Genomic DNA, 20364 nt, shown 5'->3' with positions numbered 1-20364 from the left:
ACAAATTGTGTTTTTTGTTTTTTACAGTGTATGCATTGTTTTTACATTACAGTACTGAGAATGTGTGTTTTAGGCGAAATCTGTTTAACTGATGAAATTAAAATAAAAATCATATGAGAATAATTTAAAAATTAAAACAATATATATATTTTTTGTTTATTTATGTTGAATTTAGGGTGAAACATGAGCCAGATGTGTTCTTCTGAGATTGAGTTCACAGGTAGTTATAGTGTCTTTGGGAACATTACAAGTGATATATGAGTAAAAGTAACAGTAAACCATGAAATTAATACAGTAAGTCTGAGAAATGGAATAGAAGCGCGTCACAGATCGATTATAAAGGTGTAAACCACAGGTTTAATTTCTACTGTCCACTGTCTCTACCTGAGGTGATCTGCTATTTATTTTTCTATCGCTTTGGTATATCATTCACCTTGCACATAATTAATCAACACCAAAAAACATGGAAAGCGACAATGTCTCAATTAAAACACAATTTGGTAACCCGGTACAGTGCTGTGTGCTACGAACCTTAGCCAGGACGCCATTTCACTTAACTTACAAATCAAATACATCATGTACCCTGACAAAGATCCAATGCATAATAGAAAATGTACAGAAAAACAGACTTCCACTCAATCAGTGAAACAAAGAAATGTTGATCAAAAAACTTTGAAATTAAAGAGGTATTTCTTGATAGCAGAGGTTACTGAATGTGGCATCAGGATAAGCGGTTAGCTGTTGTGGTTGTGTTTGTGCAAGTGTGTAACACCAAGGGCACATTACAAGACAGTCACAAGTCAACCTGAGCTGTTTAAACACTCACAGGTGAATTCACTAAACAGTTTTGCTTGCAAAAACCTATTAATTAACGACCCTAAATCCAGTTTCATCTGTGCTGGCACAGCAATATGCTGTTTTTTAAAGAGGTCTCTTATGCTCACCAAGGCTGCATTTATTTGATCAAAAATACAGTAAAATTACAGTAAAATTTTGAAATATTATCACTATTTAAAAAACAATTTTCTATGTGAATACAATGTAAAATGTAATTTATTCCTGTGATGCAAAGCTGAATTTTCAGCATCATTACGCTACTCCAGGCACCAGTGTCACATGATCCTTCAGAAATCATTCTAATAGAATTTTCAAAAGAACAGCAACATTACAAATGCATTTAATCTCACTTTCGGTCACTGTTGCTGAATAAAACTATTAATTCATACCAACTCCAAACGTTTGAACAACAATGTAAATTAGATCACTGACATTATTTTAAATCCAAGAATGATTCATTTCTCTGTAAAACAGGCCTATCATAGAATACATTATTCACAAAATTCAAAGCTCGTACTGCTTATGGAAAGCAGACGGAATTTTGTTTGAAAGTGAAAAGAGTTGAAAAGAGTTAAAAATAGTTTGTGTACATTTTCGAGCGATCATGGCAGCAGTAATTCATCTAATGATGATCAGATGATGGAAGAGAGTCCTATAACCGGGCATACGTCCAGACATACAGTGTAATCGAGCATGATATCATCATTATAAAGAGCCGACGCAGAAATCCACCACTTAGCATTCAGAACCGGCCTGCAAAATGGAGAGCACTTTTTTTTTTTTGCTGTAGACTACTTGCAAGCATAAAAAGGAGACAAGCTTCAGTCTTGTAATGTGCACATGGCTTAAGAAAAGTGTGTGCATAATAAACACACACGCGCTAAGCTGATAAGTGAATTAAAAGCACCTTCTGTTCTGTTAAAATGAACCTTCATGGTATCCACGTTCTTAAAACATCTCTAATAACTCATATAATGTGAAACGTAGGCCTTCAAGTTACTTTTCACAAACTTTCCATGCACAACTGCAGTCTGGAGCAGGAATCTGACGACTTGCTTCACAGGTACAGTTTTGGCTCTCCGAGGTCACATGACCGTCTCCCTGCAGGACGTCCCGTATTCCTATGGATCCCGTGCTCACGGTAGCAGATCCGCTGCATCATCAGGAGCGCTGTATCCGACTCCTTGCACTTTCTATACCGGAGCTTTGGATTGATTTTACCGGCTGCGTCTCCTCAGCTTCTCTCATCCCACACAGCTGCAGTTGGCCGCTGAGAGCCATTTGATGGTCTGCCAGCTGGTCTGGGCGTCCATGAAAGAGACGGTCTCGAAGCGTGTGGGTCTGCAGCAGGGGTGAGTGCTCACCTTGCGGCTGGAAACGCTGCCGTTATCCGTCAGCACCTTCAGGGCCAGGTCGTAGTTCTTACGGGCGCTCATGCACGTCCCAACGCAGTACTTAAACAGCACGATCTCGTCCGAGTCGTAGCCGAGGCCGAGATCGCGCACCTTCATCTCTTTCTTCTCCAAACGGCAGTCCTGGCTGCTCCGGCCTCGCTGACGGTTGCGCCGTTCCTTGCGGTTCCTAGGAGATTTACGCAAACTTGAGTTGTTTGTAGAGGAGCGCTGCCACCGGATTCGATGACCCTCGCCTTCCTCGGCCAAATCTGAGGAGACAGAAAACACGAGCTGATGACAGAAGTGACCACAGAATGTGACCAAACATAAAGATTCTGTCATCATTACTTATTTTGTTACAAAGCCATATGACTTTTTTCTTATGGGTGATAGAAAGAAAATCTGAAGTGGTAGCTCAAAGTAAATTAGGGCTATTAAGTAGGAAAACTACAAAAAGCACCTTAACAGCATCATAAATTATGCAACATTTAGTTCTGGTCCTTGATCTGACTGGTTGAGCAACATTGCATAAGTGTTAATATAACAACAGATCCAGGACTTGTCACTGTTTCACTTTCATTTTTTAAAAAAAAAATGAATTTCTGTTTTAAAGATTTATTGATTATTAAATGAAGAAAAAAATGACTCATTAAATAATGAATAATTAAATAAAGTCAACTTTTTAGGCTATTTAGGCTATTGTTTAACTGCTGCAAGAACTTACAAGGTTCAACTAACAACATTGATTATATATTTTGCTTTTTTAGTCAAAGCATGAGGACTTATAATTTATGTTGATCAATTTATGTTTATATATTGGATTTAATAATATAGATTTAAAGACTAACAGACAGTTTAGCTATCCTGAATTTCTCTATGGACAGAACGATTTTTAATGTTTTGAAAGTCTCTTCTGCTCACCAAGCTTGCATTTAATTGATCCAAAGTACAGCAAAAACAGTAAAAATCTGAAATATTTTTACTATTTAAAGTAATTGTTTTCAAATTTAGTATATTGTAAAATCTAATTTATTCCTGTGATTTCAAGCTGAATTTTCAGCATCATTATTCCAGTCTTCAGTGTCACATGATCCTTCACAAATCATTCTGATATACTGATTTTATGTTAAAAAAAAACATTTACTATTATTGGTATGTTGAAAATAGTGTATTTTTTTAATGATTTTTTAATTTAATTTTTTTTTAATTGAATTTATATTTAACTGAATCAATTTAAAGCATCCTTGCTAAATAAAAGTATTAATTTCTATAATTTCTCCAGAAAAAAATAATTTCTGACTCCAAGCTTATGTTGCTAAAAATTTAGCTTTGATCGCAGAAATAAATTGCATTTTAATATATATTCAAATAGAAAGCAGATATTATAAATAATAAAAATATGCTGTACTTCGGGTCAAATAAATGCAGGCTGGGTGAGCCGAAGAGAATTCTTTAAAAAACATTCAAAATCTTACTGTTCAGAAACTTTTGACTGGTAGTGTAGTTTCATACAAAAGAGCTGTCTTTGAGACAGTAAGTTTGTCTTTACTTATATACACTGTTTCAAACTAGTAAAAAAGCAAAATCATATGCGCAAGAGTGAATTATAGTAATATAAGACTGTGATAACCTTGTGTGATTGTTTTAGTAGGCCATTAAAAATAAAATAACTTTTCTGAAAACATTAAACGTCGATTTATTTGCTAAGAATCAGCCCTTTACTGTAACTATCAAATCACATTTAGCTAATAAATGTGCCATATCAGGTTTGACGCAAATATTATTTGGTCACAAAACACACACGAACATAAAACCTAATGCTACATTGTACAAAATGATTTTTCAAACAAAGTTTACAGTTCAATTTCAAAATTTCAAATTTAATTCATATACGTGCTGATTCTTTGTAATCACTGAATTTTAAAATCTAATTTTTGAATTTCTAAATTTGCTATCAATTTCAAAGTGAAAATAGTTTCGAAATACATTCTAGGTACGATATATTTCAATACACATGTCCAATGGCATAATGGATTTGGTTCTACAGTGGAGGGGAATAATTTTATTTCAAAACGCTTGGAATACAATGCAACAAGTTGCATTAATTTTTATGATATTTTCCTTTTTTGACATCACCCGTCCCATCCACTTTTATTATATGGAAAACAGGCTATTTTCTACACAAAAAAATGCAACTTTTGTGTTCCACCGATGATAGAAAATTATTCAGGTTTGGAATGACACAGCCATGAGTAAATGATTTTTGTTTGAACTATATTTCTCCCGAGAATACAGCTTTTGGCACGTGTCTCTGATGCATTAAAATAGTCTCAATTCCTGCCAGCACAAGGCACATCCGCCCACTGTAATGTAACACTGGCATTTAAAAAGGTGATAACACTAGTGGCCCTGGTTCACACCTCAGCAGCTGATTGTGTAACGTGTGCACGTCTCTCCGCGGTGTGAAATTCCTCCTGCCGTTCACAGAGCACCTTACTGCCACTGCACCGGACTGTTATTGTACTGTAACTCATGCAACTGCAGCATGCAGCCCTGAAAACATCCCATAACGTGCCACATCATGTTTATAGAGATTTGTTTAAAGTCACAGGGTGAGGAGAACCTTAGAATATGATTCAAGCTTTCTCCAGGCAAAGATTGCAGTAATTAGCTTTCAAGGGAGCAATTTGCTGTGTCAAAACCTGCACGGAGGAGCTCTGGATTATTTGAAGTGGAACATAAAATTGATAAAGCAGAGCAGGCTGAGATTATTCTATTGCATGCATGAGTTGGGGAAATACATGACAAATGTACTGGGTGTGAAAAACGTGTGTACAACATCTGTGCATCTCAGTAAAGAAACAATCCTCCCTCTTAAAGGAGAAGTCTGCCATTCTTTTTGATGTTGAAATACTACAATTCAACAAGGATGTTTTAAATTAATCAAATGTGACAGTAAAGACATTTATAATGCTTCAGAATATTTATATTTCAAATAAATGCTGTTCTTTTGAGCCTTATATATTCATGAGCAGCAAATCGGCATAATAGAATGATTTCTGAAGGATCGTGACACTGAAGACTGGAGTAATGATGCTGAAAATTCAGCTTTGCATCATAGAAATAAATTAAATTTTAAAATATATTCAAATAGAAAACAGTTATTTTAAATAGCAATAATATTTCACAATATTACTGTACTGCTTTGGCGAGCAGAAAAGACTACGAACTTTTAAACAGTAGCGTATGTTTTCTTTATCTTCTTTGCAGACCTCCAGCAGTACCTTTCATGTGACATCTGTTAATATATTGTGCATTTGAGCCGTTTTGTGTATTTTAATGGCCCGTCAGCATCCACTGATGGTGGTGTTTTTGATAACAGGGTCTACTTCAGTGGCAGCAAAACGGTCAATATCACGGCTGACTTCCTGAAGAGTGTAAACACTGTGACTCTGCAGCTCTGTGAAAACACTGCTGTGTTTGTTTGCCCAACATGTCATCTTGTGGTTCAGCTAATGCTGATCATGTTTATCAAACTGCACAAAACAAAGTACATGGGCATGTCAGCATTAAATGTCAGAAGATCCTTAGAGCTGATTAAAGCGAAAACATTTCTATATCTTAAGTTTGCATTATAGTGCATGTCCTCACAAGAGATACGGTAAGTTTGCATTCCACTCATGTTTTAATACTATTATGTGCACAGATATTTTATTTTGGCTAAACATAAGAGGAAAAATAGAATAATTTGCTAGGAATTTGCCTTGAAGCAATGTGTCAGTGTGACATAACACAGAATCACAGGATGAGAAGAACAACGTCTTCAATTTCAACAAAGATGTTCTCTGTAAATGCAGAAAAGTGTGAAGAATTTCACATAAACATCCAGGTCACATTTCACCCTAGAATCAACAGAGTCCTATTTATAATCGAATGGGACATTCATCACATTTAAGAAGATTAACCCCTCATTAATGTAATGCTTCTGAATGATTCTATGATTCTTCAATTTTCTACTGTTTTCAAACTATTGTATTAAAATGTTATATGCAGGTTAGACTTAACCTAAATCAGTCTAATCAAATCAGTATTTAGAGCAGGATTTTGTTTGTCAACACTAAACAGAACTACACTAGACCTCGACTGACTCCAGTTGAGCAGAAAAGGTTTAATAAAATGTGCAAGTGTTTGTTCACAAAGCAGAGCAAGGAGGCAATTAACATAAAAACTAGGTTGTTTTAAATCAATTAAATGGTGGTTTTGGCCTGTTCCATCTTAGAGGTTTTAAACCTTCTGTATGCATTAATCTCATTATTTCGAAATAATCTGTTATTCAACTGATATTCAATTAAATAAAGATTTAATTGACCAAAATAATTTTTATTTTATTTTATTTTATTTTATTTTATTTTAATTTGAATTTGGATTTGAATTTGAATTTGAATTTGAATTTGAATTTGAATTTGAATTTGGAGTGGAATATGATCTGGACATGTTTTTGACAGGTTTCGTGAGATTCACCCATTAGGGCTTTCAGAAAGTGTAAAGCATCATTCCCAAAGGACTCAAACCTTTGACAGGTTAGACAGAAAATGTAATAGTAACTTCAGTAAGAACCCTGAGCAGACAGAAGCAAAATCTTCTCAGACCGTAACTGGTTTCACCTTCGCTTTCCATTTGAAAGAAAACTAACTAGTTAAATCTCTTTTGTTTATCTCAATTGTTTTCTTACAGCAATAAGATTAAGTTGAGAAACATAAACCATTCTTTTGTTTTAAAGGTCAAAGTCTGCAATGAATAGTTAGAGTTTATCACAATATAAATAAACATTTCTCATCAAATTTCCAAATGACATGAGCTGCTATCCACATTTTATAGCTTAATGTATGCCAACAATTGACTCATTTGTTCAAATTTAAGGAAAACATCTAAGACAATGTTGGTATTTAATGAAACATGTTGGTATTCACATCTGAAACAGCTTCATGAGCTTTTGTCTGCTAGAGAATTAGCATTATGACTTGCAGCACAGCCTTCGGTACACACTTAATGACAACATATAATTTTGAAATCGCTCACATCTATCACCAAGTCTTGCTGAAGGGGTTAATTTTACTGTTGGTACAGACGAAAAGTCTCCAATTTTAATTACAGGCTTTGCAATATTGTCAAAGGTGGATGAGGCTTGTAAACTAAAGTGTAGTTGAAATGGGGAAGTTGTCAAAAGAGTTATATCTCAATAACTATAAGACTGTGAGCCACAAGTGCAGTTGGTTGGTTTTCTCTAACAGTGTTTTGCATGGTGAATTTGGTACTTCAGAGGATAATTTTTGTGAATTTTGTCCTATATATAAAGTGTGACAACTAGCCCTGGTTACCCATACAATGTCAAGGATGTACTGACCATGCAGTCGTGCCCATGGCGCTCTGCTCTGCTTCTCATCTAGATCTTTTTGCGGATGATCTGGAGGGGTTGAACGGGCTTTCAGCCTGCCAAGATGGGGTTCTTCTGTCTCCTCCTGAAGGAAATGTCCATCAACGAGACCCAGAAGACATATGAACACGAGCAGCATCACCTGCACAAAAGACAAAAGATGTCATAATCACCAATACAGCATGTACTGCACTGAAGCTGTTGTTAAGAAAGAGCCAATAACACACGGTAGTAGGAACCACAATGACATGAGTCCTCAGGGTTAATCTAGTGCGCTGTCACGGCCTGCCCATTACTCCCGTGCGTTATATAAACCCAGACAGAGTAAACCGATCCGTGATGTCCGATCTGCCCATTCACGTGGATACGCTTCCCACCCCCAAACCTGAACTACAGCAGACCTCCGATGATCCTACACAGCCAACACTTCAGCCTGTTTAATTACTTAAGGAACACCGAACACCGCCGTAGATCCCCATGAGTAAATATTTCAGGATGACTTTAATGAATGAGTGTCTGTGGAGTGTCTGGCTGAAAAGATCCGATGAGCCGGAGTGAAAATCGAGCGTGCTGACACACAAACAAGTCCAAACCGACACGCTTCTGACACATTCGGTAATGTAGTACAGGCAAGCCGAGACCAAACAGGGGTTACGATGTTATGTCAGGCAGCATCAAAGCGTGCGCTTGTTTATTAGCTGATAAGCCAAATGATAGGGTGAATGCTCACCTTCCAGTTTCTCAGGTGACATCGGGCAGGTGCGGCCATGCAGTTCTCCAGACTTCTCCACCCTTTGCCATCTAGAAAGGAAAAGATGTACAATTAGATATGCATGCAAATATGATGGCACTAAACAAGTGGCTCTTAAAGAAACAGGCACCCATAAATAAAAAGTCTCATTATTTTTAAGCAAAGCATTTCTGAATGTTAAGATCAACTCTCCTACCGAAAAACAGATGCATAAAAGCTTTTCAGAATTTCAGATTTTGCATTTAATGGGGAAAACAGCAGCATATCTGAGAGAATTCTTTAATATGTCACTAAATTAAAGTTTTTAATCATTTTCTGTCTTGCCACATTCCTTCTGCTGAAAGCATGATGGGTAAAGTGATGTGCAAATATCAATCAATTATTACCTGAGTGTGGTGTGGTTTCATGGCTCAGCAAGCCCTGTCTTTCATTTATCATGCATTGTGCTATTAAAGCCATCAAATTGTAACTTATTTTGCACAATTTTGCTTAACAGACAATCATGAAATAATGTAACCTAATGAGGAGATTTGTGCTTTTACTGTTCTAAAACTTTAGGTTTTAAAAATATGATCAATAATGATGACCCCTTTGAAAAGGACAACATCCATATAATATGGAGGCAATTTTAAGACTCATTTATACCTTAAAAAAAAATAGTGTTTACTATACTAGTGTATAATATAAAGAAAACACATTTAAATATTAAATAATTGCCATTTATATTCACTAAAATGTTTCCCAGATGCTCTAGCACCCCCTTTAAAAATTATTATTAGATTTTTCAAATAATTATCATTGACTGTATATTGATTGTTGCATTAAATATTGGTCCAAAGCAACCTTTTTTCCTCACTTTTTCACACTTTTCTCTGAAATGTTCCCAAGATGCTCTAGAACCCCTCTTGAGAAATATCATAAAACTAATCATAATTATAATAATAATAAATACTGGTTCAAATCAACCTTTTTTCTTTATTTTTTACAGCTTCTTCTCTCTAAAATTTCCTGCAGACGCTCTCCCATCCATTCTGAGATTCGAAAAAACTTCTTTACTAAGCAAAAGGACAATCTTCACGTAGCAACACCCTAACAACCACACAGAACACCTTAGCAACTCTCTAGTATCATCCTAGCAACCAGTGTTGGAAAAAGTTACTTTTAAAAGTAACGCATTACATTGTTGCTTTACTCCCTAAAAAAAGTAACTAACTGTGTTTATTAGTTACTTTTTATGGAAAGCATTACGTTCATGCTACTTTTCCCCATCCGAGCTGGGCTTGCTTGTTTTCAATATAAAACAGTTCTGTTCTTGGCAAACGCAAAAGCCCTTTCACACCAAAAGTGAAATGAATAAGCCTCAGGCTGAAGGAAATGTAAATTCAAAAAGCTCAAACAAACCATTCAGCTCTGCTGCCGTTCTGGATTACATGAAGAATAGAAAGCAATAGAAGAAAAAAAAAGAAAGTCATTTTTGCTTATTAGTATTGCTGAATTACATCACTGCAGGTCAACATCAAAGGCACTGGTTAATAACATGGGATTAAATACATAAAGAAGTTTTTTGTTAACATTTAATTATTGCTGGTGTGTGTAAAAGTCTGCTTTTTACTGTTTTTATTGATATTGAGAAATACTGAATCTGTTTTTGTGCAAGTGACATGAGTAAATGCATGTTCACATTTATTCTAGATAGAACTACTCTTCTAGTAATCATGTTCACACTGCACTTATTCCAGATTTCTCTCAACATTCTGACAGTCAATAAACAGAAAAACAAAGTAACTGGTGTTAATTATTTAAAAAAGTAATGCATTACTTTTCTAGTTACTTGAAAAAAGTAATCTGATTACGTAATTCAAGTTACTTGTAATGCATCTCCCTTAACACTGCTAGCAACTGCCCAGCGCACTTAGAAATGCCACAGAAATCACTCAGAAGAGAATGTGGGACAGTATGTCTGTTCTAATAAAGCATTCCACCTAAATTGACATTATATCATCATTAATCACTTGGCTCTGAGGGTTTCCTTGACCACATGTATAAACATGCAGATGCTGAAAAGCTATCTTGTGCTGCACGGAAAGGAGGCTGCCATAAAATGGTTAAACAACAGGATGTGATGAAAGTAGCAATGCAATTCAGAGCTGACCTAGAGAGATAATTTCACCTGCAGCCTTAAATATCAAATTTACAGCACACTGTTGCTATGAATAACCCACCTCTGCCGAAGACTGCACGTTGTTGTGTGCACTGACACGGTCTGCACACTTTGGCAGCTTCACCGAGTGACATAAAGGTTAGCCAAAGATTTAAAACACTCTTCAATTATAAACTACAAGCATATACAGCAATTAAAGCTGAAGTGTCTGCACACGAACGTCACTAAATAAAACTGCAAAAGTAATGACAAACAGACAGTCCCACACCTCAGCGTTCGCGCCAATGTCTGTGTTTTGGATTGAAAAAATCAAGACTTGTGAAGCATTAGTGGATCATGTTGATAGTTAATGTGATTCTCTACATCTGTGCTTCCTCTGTTAGGACACCTGTGAGAACTTGAGGAGAAATGACTTCATATAATGACTAAAAATCACCCAAACACCAGCTTATTCTCACACTGAAGAAAAATGATGATGTAAAGTCATGTTAGTCCTGCAGTATTTGCTAGAGACACCTGATCCGATGTTTAATCATCAAATGCTTTGCCATTCAGACATTTTTAAGCCTGTTATTCTTAGTCCTAATAGTTTTTGGGCCACTGTATAGGTTTAAAAGGTCATTTTTAAATCTACATATTTAAATTTATTTTTATTTATAATTTTAATAATCTGAATGCTCACGTACACCAACATTTTGTATATATATTAATTTTTTTTATTTACATTTAAAATTTATTTTTAATGATAAAGCGGATAGTTCCGGTCCTTGATTCTGATTGGCTGAGCCGCATTCGAAGCTGTTGTAAATTACTCTACAAACATACACCTTTGTTTACATCTGTGTGTTTCTCGGCAACCACTTTGTTGCAACTTTTGTCATGCCAAAAAAAAACAACGCCCCTTATGTGTTATAAATTCACTGTAAACCACGGCTTCTTGGGGCTTATGGCTTTATAATCCTTTTTTAAAATATAATTATTTTCAAAAATTTTAATTTAAAAATGCATTTTTTTAAATTCACATATTTATATATAAACATTTGTGACAAAGCTGTAAATCACAAACACGCACTCCTACAGCTAATCAAATACGCAAATAAGTTTGAGATGATTCACTGTTGAGCGAGTTTCTTCAACTTCAAATTAAGAAAGCAAATCACTCATCACAGTGAAAGGTTGTCAAAACATGCTTTAAGCTAACGAGGGTTTTGATGTGGCACAATGTTGATGACACAGGAATATTTTTTTTAATGAGACAAATATGCCATTAAAATCAAACGAAAAACCGAAGTCAACATCCTCCTTGCTTACATCAAAAAAAAAAAAAAAACATGCTCTGAGATGGACTGTGTCTGGTTCCAAGTCAAACTGAGCTGCTAATGACACATTCATCTAAACGCCTATTAATTAGCCACTAAAAGACAAAATAAAGGAGCAAGTGCATTGACTTTGCAACTTGTAAAACCAAAGGTAAAACTTGAATAAACACACTATTGTGTGGTCAGAGTTTTTGCAAAAAAATAATACTTTTATTAATCAGGGATGCATCAAATTGATCAAAAGTGACAGTAAACATTTAAAATACTAAGAAAAAGAATCACAGTTTCCACAAAAATATCAAGCAGCACAGCTGTTTTCAACACTGATAATAAGCAGAAATGTTTGTTGAGCAGCAAATCAGCATATTAGAATGATTTCTGTAGGATTATGTGACACAAAAGACTGGAGTAACAATGCTGAAAATTCAGCTTTGATCGCAGAAATAAATTACATTTTAAAATATATTCAAATAGAAAACTCTTTTTTAAATTATAATAACATTTTGCAATTTTACTGTATTTTTGATCAAATAAATGCAGCCCTGGTGAGCATAAGAACTAACATTTTTTAACAAAAAAATAAAAAATCTTACCAACCCCAGTGTGTGGTGCAGCTTATTTACAGCATATAAATGTCAACCTTTTATTATTCTGACACATTTAAAAGTGTGCAACTAAACAGCAAACTAAATCTCACAGCCTCACATTGAAGGCAAGACCCAAGGCATATATGCCTTGAGACTTGAGGATGAAGTCTTCACTTGTTCCAGTAAGTACCCACCTAGCAACCGCCCAGAACCCCCTAGCAACCACCCAGAATGCCCTATGCACCGCATAGCAACATCCTTGCATCATGACAGGGAGATTTTAACAGGCAAGCACCAGTCAAGCGGTCTTCAGAAGTATCTGCTGTTGTGAATAAGACATACAGAGCGATGATCTGAGACGTATACATTTTATACAAGGCCGTCTGTGAACTAAGAGAGATGAGCTGCTCTGGAAGGACAATTTTGACAGAATTTAAACATGTTTCTGTTTCTGTAAATGAAGAGGCGTCTGTTTGGATTCTCTACTGAGAAACTTCTGTGCAAGCGTGACAGCGGAGAACCAGATGTCCGGCTGTGAACACACACACTCTCGCACAGCCATCTATCTCTCATCCCCTTGTTTCTCTGTGGTGTACACAGATACACACATCTGTCAGCTCCATTAAGACAAATGAACCTGCTCACTGACATGATGAATCAAAAACATTTCGCAAATAATAAAATCCAGCATGCGTGTGTGAAGCACATCGGATACACTTCTCAGCAGTGTGTGTGCGTTCGCTGTGGGGTCCGAGCTGTCAGATGGAGAAATGGGAGGCGAAGGAGAAATTTGGGTGGGTAACGTGTGTAATTGGGAATAATGAAGACCGATCTTGAGAGCTCAATCTGAAGTGACAGAAAGAGAAAGAGAAAGCGATGAATTCTCAAAAGTGTTTGTATTTGTTTACTCTGATGACATTACAGAACATTCCACATGGCTGAGTTTGCCGGGTCAACTCGATGCGTTTTCACTCCTAGCAATACTGCATACAAGCACAAACTCATACACTGTTCACTGCTACTTCAAAATTACACTCTCTACATTGGCATACTGGTTCAAATCCTCACCAGAGGAGCTTTTACTGCAATAAAATGTTGCTCTTTTATAGATTAGGAGATATACATCAATAAACACAGACTAAATGAGTCAATAGTGAACATACAGAGTATAGGCATTATTTATTTAGATGTATTTTTTGGCATTTTGCCTTTATTACAGACAGGACAGATCAGAAAGGACAGGAAGTGAAGTGAAAGAGAGATGGGGGGCGGGATCGGAGCACAACAGCGCTATATGTCAGCACGCTGCCCACAAGGCTATTGGCCCAACATAGGTACTATTTTAAAAAAAAATATACAAGCAGCTCAGATTACTTGGTTTTGGAAGAGATAAGATTTGTTGAGAAATGTTTAAGTTCATACCGAGATCTCTGACTTTTGAGTGGCATCTTGTTAAATCTGCGCACAGATTGAGACGTTGTTGAGAAAACGAGACAACTGTCGAAAAAAACAGCAACCTAGTGAAAAATAAATATACTAAAATGTATTTAAAATACATTTTTTCATACTAAACATACTACAAATACATTTACATATTATGTACTTACAAATACACTGTATAAAACAATTTGTTGAGTCAACTTAAAATAATTTGTAACCTGGCTGCCTTAAAATTTTAAGTTCAGTCAACTCACAAAAAAGTTCATTCAACTTGAAATGTTAAATTATACTAAGTGACAGCTTAGATATTTGAGTTGAATCAACTTAAAATTTTAAGGCAGCTGGGTTACTTATCCATCTGTTAAGTTTAGCAAACACAAATATCTAAGTTGTTACTTAGTAAAACTTAACATTTCAAGTTGAATAAACTTCTTTTAGTTGACTGAACTTAAAATTGTAAGGCAGCAGGGTAACAAATTATTTTAAGATGACTCAACAAATTGTGTTTTTTATTTTTTACAGTGTACCTTGCAATTGTACTTGAAGTATACTAAACTGGTATATTTAAAGTCTGCTAAATTGGAACAACTAATTTTGTATTTAATGCACTTTAATTGTGCAGAAGTAGTGCTGAAGTCCAACTAAAGATATGCTTAAGTACATTTGATTGTGCTAAAGTGAAACTATTGCAAGTATACTTTATGTACACTTTAAATATTTTGCATTTAAAGACCGATATTATTTAACAATCATACAATCCTCATTTAGCCTTAATATTAACAAATGTGCATTGTGCACAAGTAGTACTCCAAATAAAGTTTAATTGCAATTTTTATATCAGTAAGTCTCGAGCGATATGTCAGTTAATATGTTAACAGACTTGAACTATACTTATTATAAAACAAATGCATTTTAAATCTATTACTTTTTTACTATAGGGGAAGCATAGCTGCTGGTTTGAGCTGGTTTAAGCTGGTTCTTTGCTGGTCCTAAGCTGGTCCTAAGCAACTAGCTCCTGCTTACGACCAGCTTAAACCAGCTCAAACCAGCAGCCATGCTTCAAAACATTCCTAACCAGCATATGCTGGATTTTTCACCAGGAATTTCTCAGGGGAAAAAAAAGTTTTGGCCAAAACAAACAATAATTACATTAAATTGATCTTATTTTGTTTTCATGCACAAGCAGTTAAGAATCCATTCTATTTCTGTTAAGTACTGACAACCTGAAAAAAATCTGGTGTAGAAGCAATGCACATCCTGATTTTCCTGAGTTTTAATCTAAAACATCTAGAACATTTTAATCCAAACATTTAATCTTGACCACATCCTTACACCTAAACCTAACCTTACCCATGAGTAATCCCTAAAATCAGAAGAAATGATAGATGAATGACACTGATGTACAAGCACCAAACACTGATTATAAGCCTAAACTTCACAAAAACTGTAAACAGTTTTTTCAAATCTGACTGGTTAATCACAATGTTGTTCCAGGGTCAACAAAGATGTTGATCCAGGAACATGTTGTACTTGGTAAAATCAGGTTCTGCAGAAGCAATTTTCACTGCTTTGAGACTTCTAGTAAATTTCACAAACACATGAAAAATTGAAATAGTATTTTCTTGTAAAATGTACATTAATAATCTTTTTTCTTTTTTAATTGTTTAATTAATAACCATTTTATTTATATTTTTTACATTTAAGGCAACATTTGAAAAGAAATAAGTGAAGATGTTTAAAATATGTCACATTATATGAGAAAATAAATTAAAGTTTATAAGTCAGAATGCACATGAAGTGCATTGCTATTTTGTTTACACTGGTACAATTCCCTTCTAAGCAGTTAGTTTTAAACTAGTCATTAACTAGTCAAGCTCACAGTCTGTTTACTGACCATCTGCTGAAAATCATACACAAAACCGGAAAGCACTTCTTGATTTTGGAAAGCTCTAACTTCACTTTATCTGACTTCTGGGAGAAAGAGCACACAGCTTTCATTTATAAGTCCTCCTGGAAGTTGTGTTTACAAGGTTTTGAGGATAAAATAACCACTGAAATTTCCTGGTTAGTAGCATCAATTCTTGATGGGTTTTGACTGAGGCACTTGGTAGCAGTACTGTGAAATAATCAGTGCATGTCACTTTTTAAAGTCCACAAACATTCTTTTTGTTTTTGTGTTTCGTGTTTTTGTTTTCTGTTGTTCAATTACATGATGATCTATTACTGTGGTACTGTGTGTTTTATTTTTATATAAACTTGCCCCTAAACAAATTTCCCATCAGTCTTTCTGTCTAAGTGGGCGGTTCTCGTCCAAAATAAACTGTATAATGTGCACCAAACCCGGCTGCAGAAAACTAGTGTTTAACTTTACATAAGAATCAGACCCTCACTCCGTGGGCTCTATAGTGTCCTTCTGCCCTGCTCTGACCCTGGATAAGGTGTTTCTCATTATTGCACAACTAGGCTGTTCATTAGCGGAGGCCATAATAAATTATCCAGCGGTGGACTGCCATGCGGTGACTGCGGCCCATAATTCTTACTAACACCACGGAGCTCCTGTGTCCCGTGTGATCGCCTGACACTCATGCACTGCCCTGTTTCCAGTCACGAAACCTACACTTGTTATGTAGTCGCTTCATCAAAATTAAATGGATGCTGAAAATACACCTGAGCAATTTAAACACCAGCAGTTCACATGGAAAAATCAGGGCTTCTGGGTCAAAGACAGTTGAAAATGTGTGGAAAAATGGATGAAAAATAATGGATGAATAAGCTAAAAATGCAACTAATCATATATTTGTGCATAGTTAGGATAGCAAAATACACTATTAGCTTTTAAAAAGGAGGAACAAGGTCATTTAATTTTTTTTTTTAATTGCTTGTTCACAATTCTGACATTCTTCCTCAGATTGCAAGATATAAACTTGCGGTTTTGACCTTCTTTCTCACAATTTAGATTTTTTTCCCCCTCCGAATCTCACAGTTTTGATTTCTTTCTTAAACATTTGAGTTTACATCTTACAATTCATATATATATATATTTTTTTTTTGTTTCTGCCATGTAATAACTGCAACTTTATCTCACAATTCTGACTTTTCTTTTCAGAACTTTGATTTTATCTTGCGCTTCTAAATTTATATCTTGCAATTCAGACTTTTTCGAATTGTGAACAAAAAAGTCTGAATTCTGAGATGTGAATTCAGATTTTTGAGGAAAAAGTCGAACTGTGAGATAAAAAGTTGCAAAGACCTTTTTTATTCGGTGGCAGAAACATGCTTCCACAGAAAACACTTTCTGTCTTTCGTTGTCAATGTTAGAGGTGTCCAATAAAATTGTTTTTTTATTTATTTTATAATATTATTTATTAATACTTTTATAATATTTACTCTTTCAATTATTTATATTCTATTTAATAATATTTTATATTCTTATATTTTAAACCATTTTATTAAAAATTAATAAAACATTATATATTTTTTACATTTATTCAAAACCTGATTTTAAATACTTTTTTTTGTTAAGGTAAAAAAAAACTGTTAAATCTGTACAGTCAGTTTTTTTGTTTCTGCCATGTAATAATTGCAACTTCATCGCAAAATTCTTTTTTCTTAGAATTTCTGAGAGGTGAATTCAGAATTTTGAGAAAAAAGGCAGAACTGTGAGATAAAAAGCTGCAAATACCTTTTTATGTGGCAGAAACATGTTTCAGTAGAAAACGTTTTCTGTCTTTTGCTGTCAGTGTTAAAGGTGTCCAATAAAACTCTTTTTATTTATTTTATAAAATAATTTTTATAATAAAAATAATAAGAAGAAGAAGAATTGTATTTTAATTATTAATATTTAATTTAATCCCATTTTATATTTTTATATTTAAAACTATTTTATAAAAAAAATAAAATAATTAATTAGTTTATATTAATTCAGTATCAGATTTTAAAGACATTTTTGTTTTTATTTTTTTATGATGAAACAAGTCTTCTAAATGAATACATGTAAATGGTGAAAAACTGTAAAATTTGGTTCCTGGACCAAAAGTGAAAACGACTATAAGATCCATCATTAAAGTAAACACTGACTAGGTGGAAACTCCACTGTGGGTGAGCAAGTCTCCAGAAATAGACAGTTTGGAAGTGATTAAACAGTATTACAGCTTTCAGCAGACAGTAAAACTGAAAAGGGCTGGACACTTGCATTAGTGTCTCTTAAAGGAGGTGTGATTCAGACACTTGAGCGTTAAGTGTCAGCACACCCAATCTATCACCGCAACAGGAAAACGTAGCACATTAAAGACATTTCAACATAAATGCATGGCAGGTCATAAACGAAAAAGACCCTCTTATGATAATACAGGGGTTCCACAAAATTCCATCAAACCATTTAGCAGCATCACCATAAAGCACATCATGTGCCATGTGAAAAAATACCATATGCTGTAGACACCAATGACTCAGCATTGCTATTCAATCTTCTAACATGACATAACAAATAACCCGAGAGAAATTCCACAGTCTACCCTGCTGCCTTAGTCATGTAAAACCACGCCAACAGACAAATAAATTAATAATTTTGATCCAAAGATTACAGTATACCAGGGAGTAGCCTGCAGTCTATTTTTCAAGTGTTTGCAATCTGATCCTGAAATACAATATTACCTGCTCAACAAACGTGCCAACCAACGCCGCCAGATGGGTGGGATATAGGTAGGAAGCTACATATGGGACTGGTTCCGTCTAAGAATCTCGCACATTCCGATCCAAATCTTTTAAAAAGACATTTACAAGAGGAGACAGCGGTGGTGTGCTGCTCATTTGTTCCAGCACAGAACAGATGGGGAAAAAACAATGCACCTGAGCCAGAGCTGAGAGTTTATAATTACATATACACAGCACATGAAACGTCTCAGTCAGATATAAGACTTTAAAAATCGCAAATGGCCATAATAAGACCCCAGAGTGGAGCAAACAGTCTTGGGATTCTCTTCTAACTGTATCCAGATTTCATCCCTTCCAGACAGGAAAACAGCTCTTTTAGGAGCACACTTACTGTCAGTCCCATAATCAATCATCAGCTCAGTCAGCTGGGAAAAAGCTTGTCAAATAAGCAAAGGGATACATTTAATTAAGTATTTTGAGGTGCATTTTCAACCTGTTTGTATGGGATTGAGGGGAGCCAAGCAGTTAAGCAGCTTTTATTTTCCTTTAATTTTTGGGGATCAACCACCTTTCAACAGATCCAACAATAACTGATGCCGATTTATGCGGTTTTATAAAAGAAAATGACATTTTAAAGGAAAGGAAATTTAGAAGAACAAAAAGAATCACAGTCCAAGAAAAAGACAACAAGGTACACGTTATATTTAATCAATTTGAAATCCAAAAATTTAATTGAATTGAAAATTCTGTGGCTAATGACAAATTCTTTCTTATTGTTTTGAGGGCAAACATTATGATGCAAAACATCCAAAAAAGAGCATTATATTACATATTATTAGCTATACGTTAACATATACACACTTTTTTTAGCGAAAATAAATCTGACATGTGAAAAAATATTTTTTTCGAAAAGAGCAAGAAAAAGGTAGCTTCTGCCAACATAAATATCTAATATAAATATAAACAAATGATTAAATGTAATTATGCTCATAAAAGACGCAAACTTTAGATCAATGCCTTACTATAACATGATTCACATTAAATATCTAAAGATGTTAAAGAAAAGAAAAGAAAAGAAAAGAAAAGAAAGGATATAAACCTACCTCTTCTGTCCTGATCGACCTCTTTTGTCATGGACTTGAGTGAAATAAATTAAGAAACGGACAAGTGAAAATAATCCACAGATAACGACAATGTACTCCTTAAAATGTTTCCTCTCGACCTCTCCCTGTAGTGATGATGCATAATTCTGAACATCCACGTTTTTCACATCAAAACTGTGTCCAGAGAGACCAGAAACTCGGGTTGTCTTGACTGACCCAGATGCGTCTTAAACGCAAGATCAGACGCGTTCAGGTCCAGGTGGTTCCTCGGGACACGCTCTCTACTCTAAACGCAGGAGCCCGTGCCAAAATCAAGTCCCATAAACACATGAGAGTTTTGAACCCCCGAGGTGTCAAATTCCAGCCCCTATCACATGATACGCTAGAAGCGGGCGACGCGACGCGACGCGACAAACTCCAGCGCTCCCATGATAATCCACGACGCAAGTGAGCGCGCCGTGCACCGCTGATTATAATGAGAGCGTTCCGATTGGTCGATTGGGTGCTTACGTCACTCGCGTCGCTGATTATAATGCGTTCTAGTCAGTCGCGTCGCCAGCGGTGGAGATGGAGTGAAAGACGCAAGATCAGGTAACGCGCTCACCTGGTCGAGACACTGGAGTAACTGAGCTCTATTCTATTCTATTCTATTCTATTCTAGTTTCACTTGATAATATAAGTAGAT

The 20364-nt window shown here is 35.3% G+C and overlaps 1 protein-coding gene across 1 annotated transcript; it reads right to left on the bottom strand.

Annotated features, from left to right (window-relative positions):
* On the bottom strand, positions 1 to 19977 carry LOC127166258 (neurturin). The gene is made up of 4 exons (XM_051111377.1): positions 19680 to 19977; positions 8396 to 8466; positions 7636 to 7807; positions 1 to 2500 (listed from the first exon to the last, which is right to left on the bottom strand). The coding sequence occupies exons 1-4, from the start codon at positions 19708 to 19710 to the stop codon at positions 2082 to 2084; spliced, it is 693 nt and encodes a 230-aa protein (XP_050967334.1). The 5' UTR covers positions 19711 to 19977; the 3' UTR covers positions 1 to 2081.
* Positions 19978 to 20364: the final 387 nt, after the last annotated feature.

The sequence above is a fragment of the Labeo rohita genome, chromosome 6, assembly GCF_022985175.1.
Source record: "Labeo rohita strain BAU-BD-2019 chromosome 6, IGBB_LRoh.1.0, whole genome shotgun sequence".
In the NCBI taxonomy this organism is placed as follows: Eukaryota; Metazoa; Chordata; class Actinopteri; order Cypriniformes; family Cyprinidae; genus Labeo; species Labeo rohita.
The sequence above is the reverse complement of the archived record's forward strand: the minus strand, read 5'-3'. Positions and strand labels throughout refer to the sequence as shown.

Bases quoted from the DNA above. Each gene is read 5' to 3' on its own strand.
- LOC127166258 (XM_051111377.1), bottom strand. From the start codon at position 19,710: ATGACAAAAGAGGTCGATCAGGACAGAAGAG. The intron at 7,808-8,395 runs GTGAGCATTCAC...TCTTTTGTGCAG, and splicing joins GTCACCTGAGAAACTGGAAG to GTGATGCTGCTCGTGTTCAT. The intron at 2,501-7,635 runs GTCAGTACATCC...CTGTCTCCTCAG, and splicing joins GCCATGGGCACGACTGCATG to ATTTGGCCGAGGAAGGCGAG.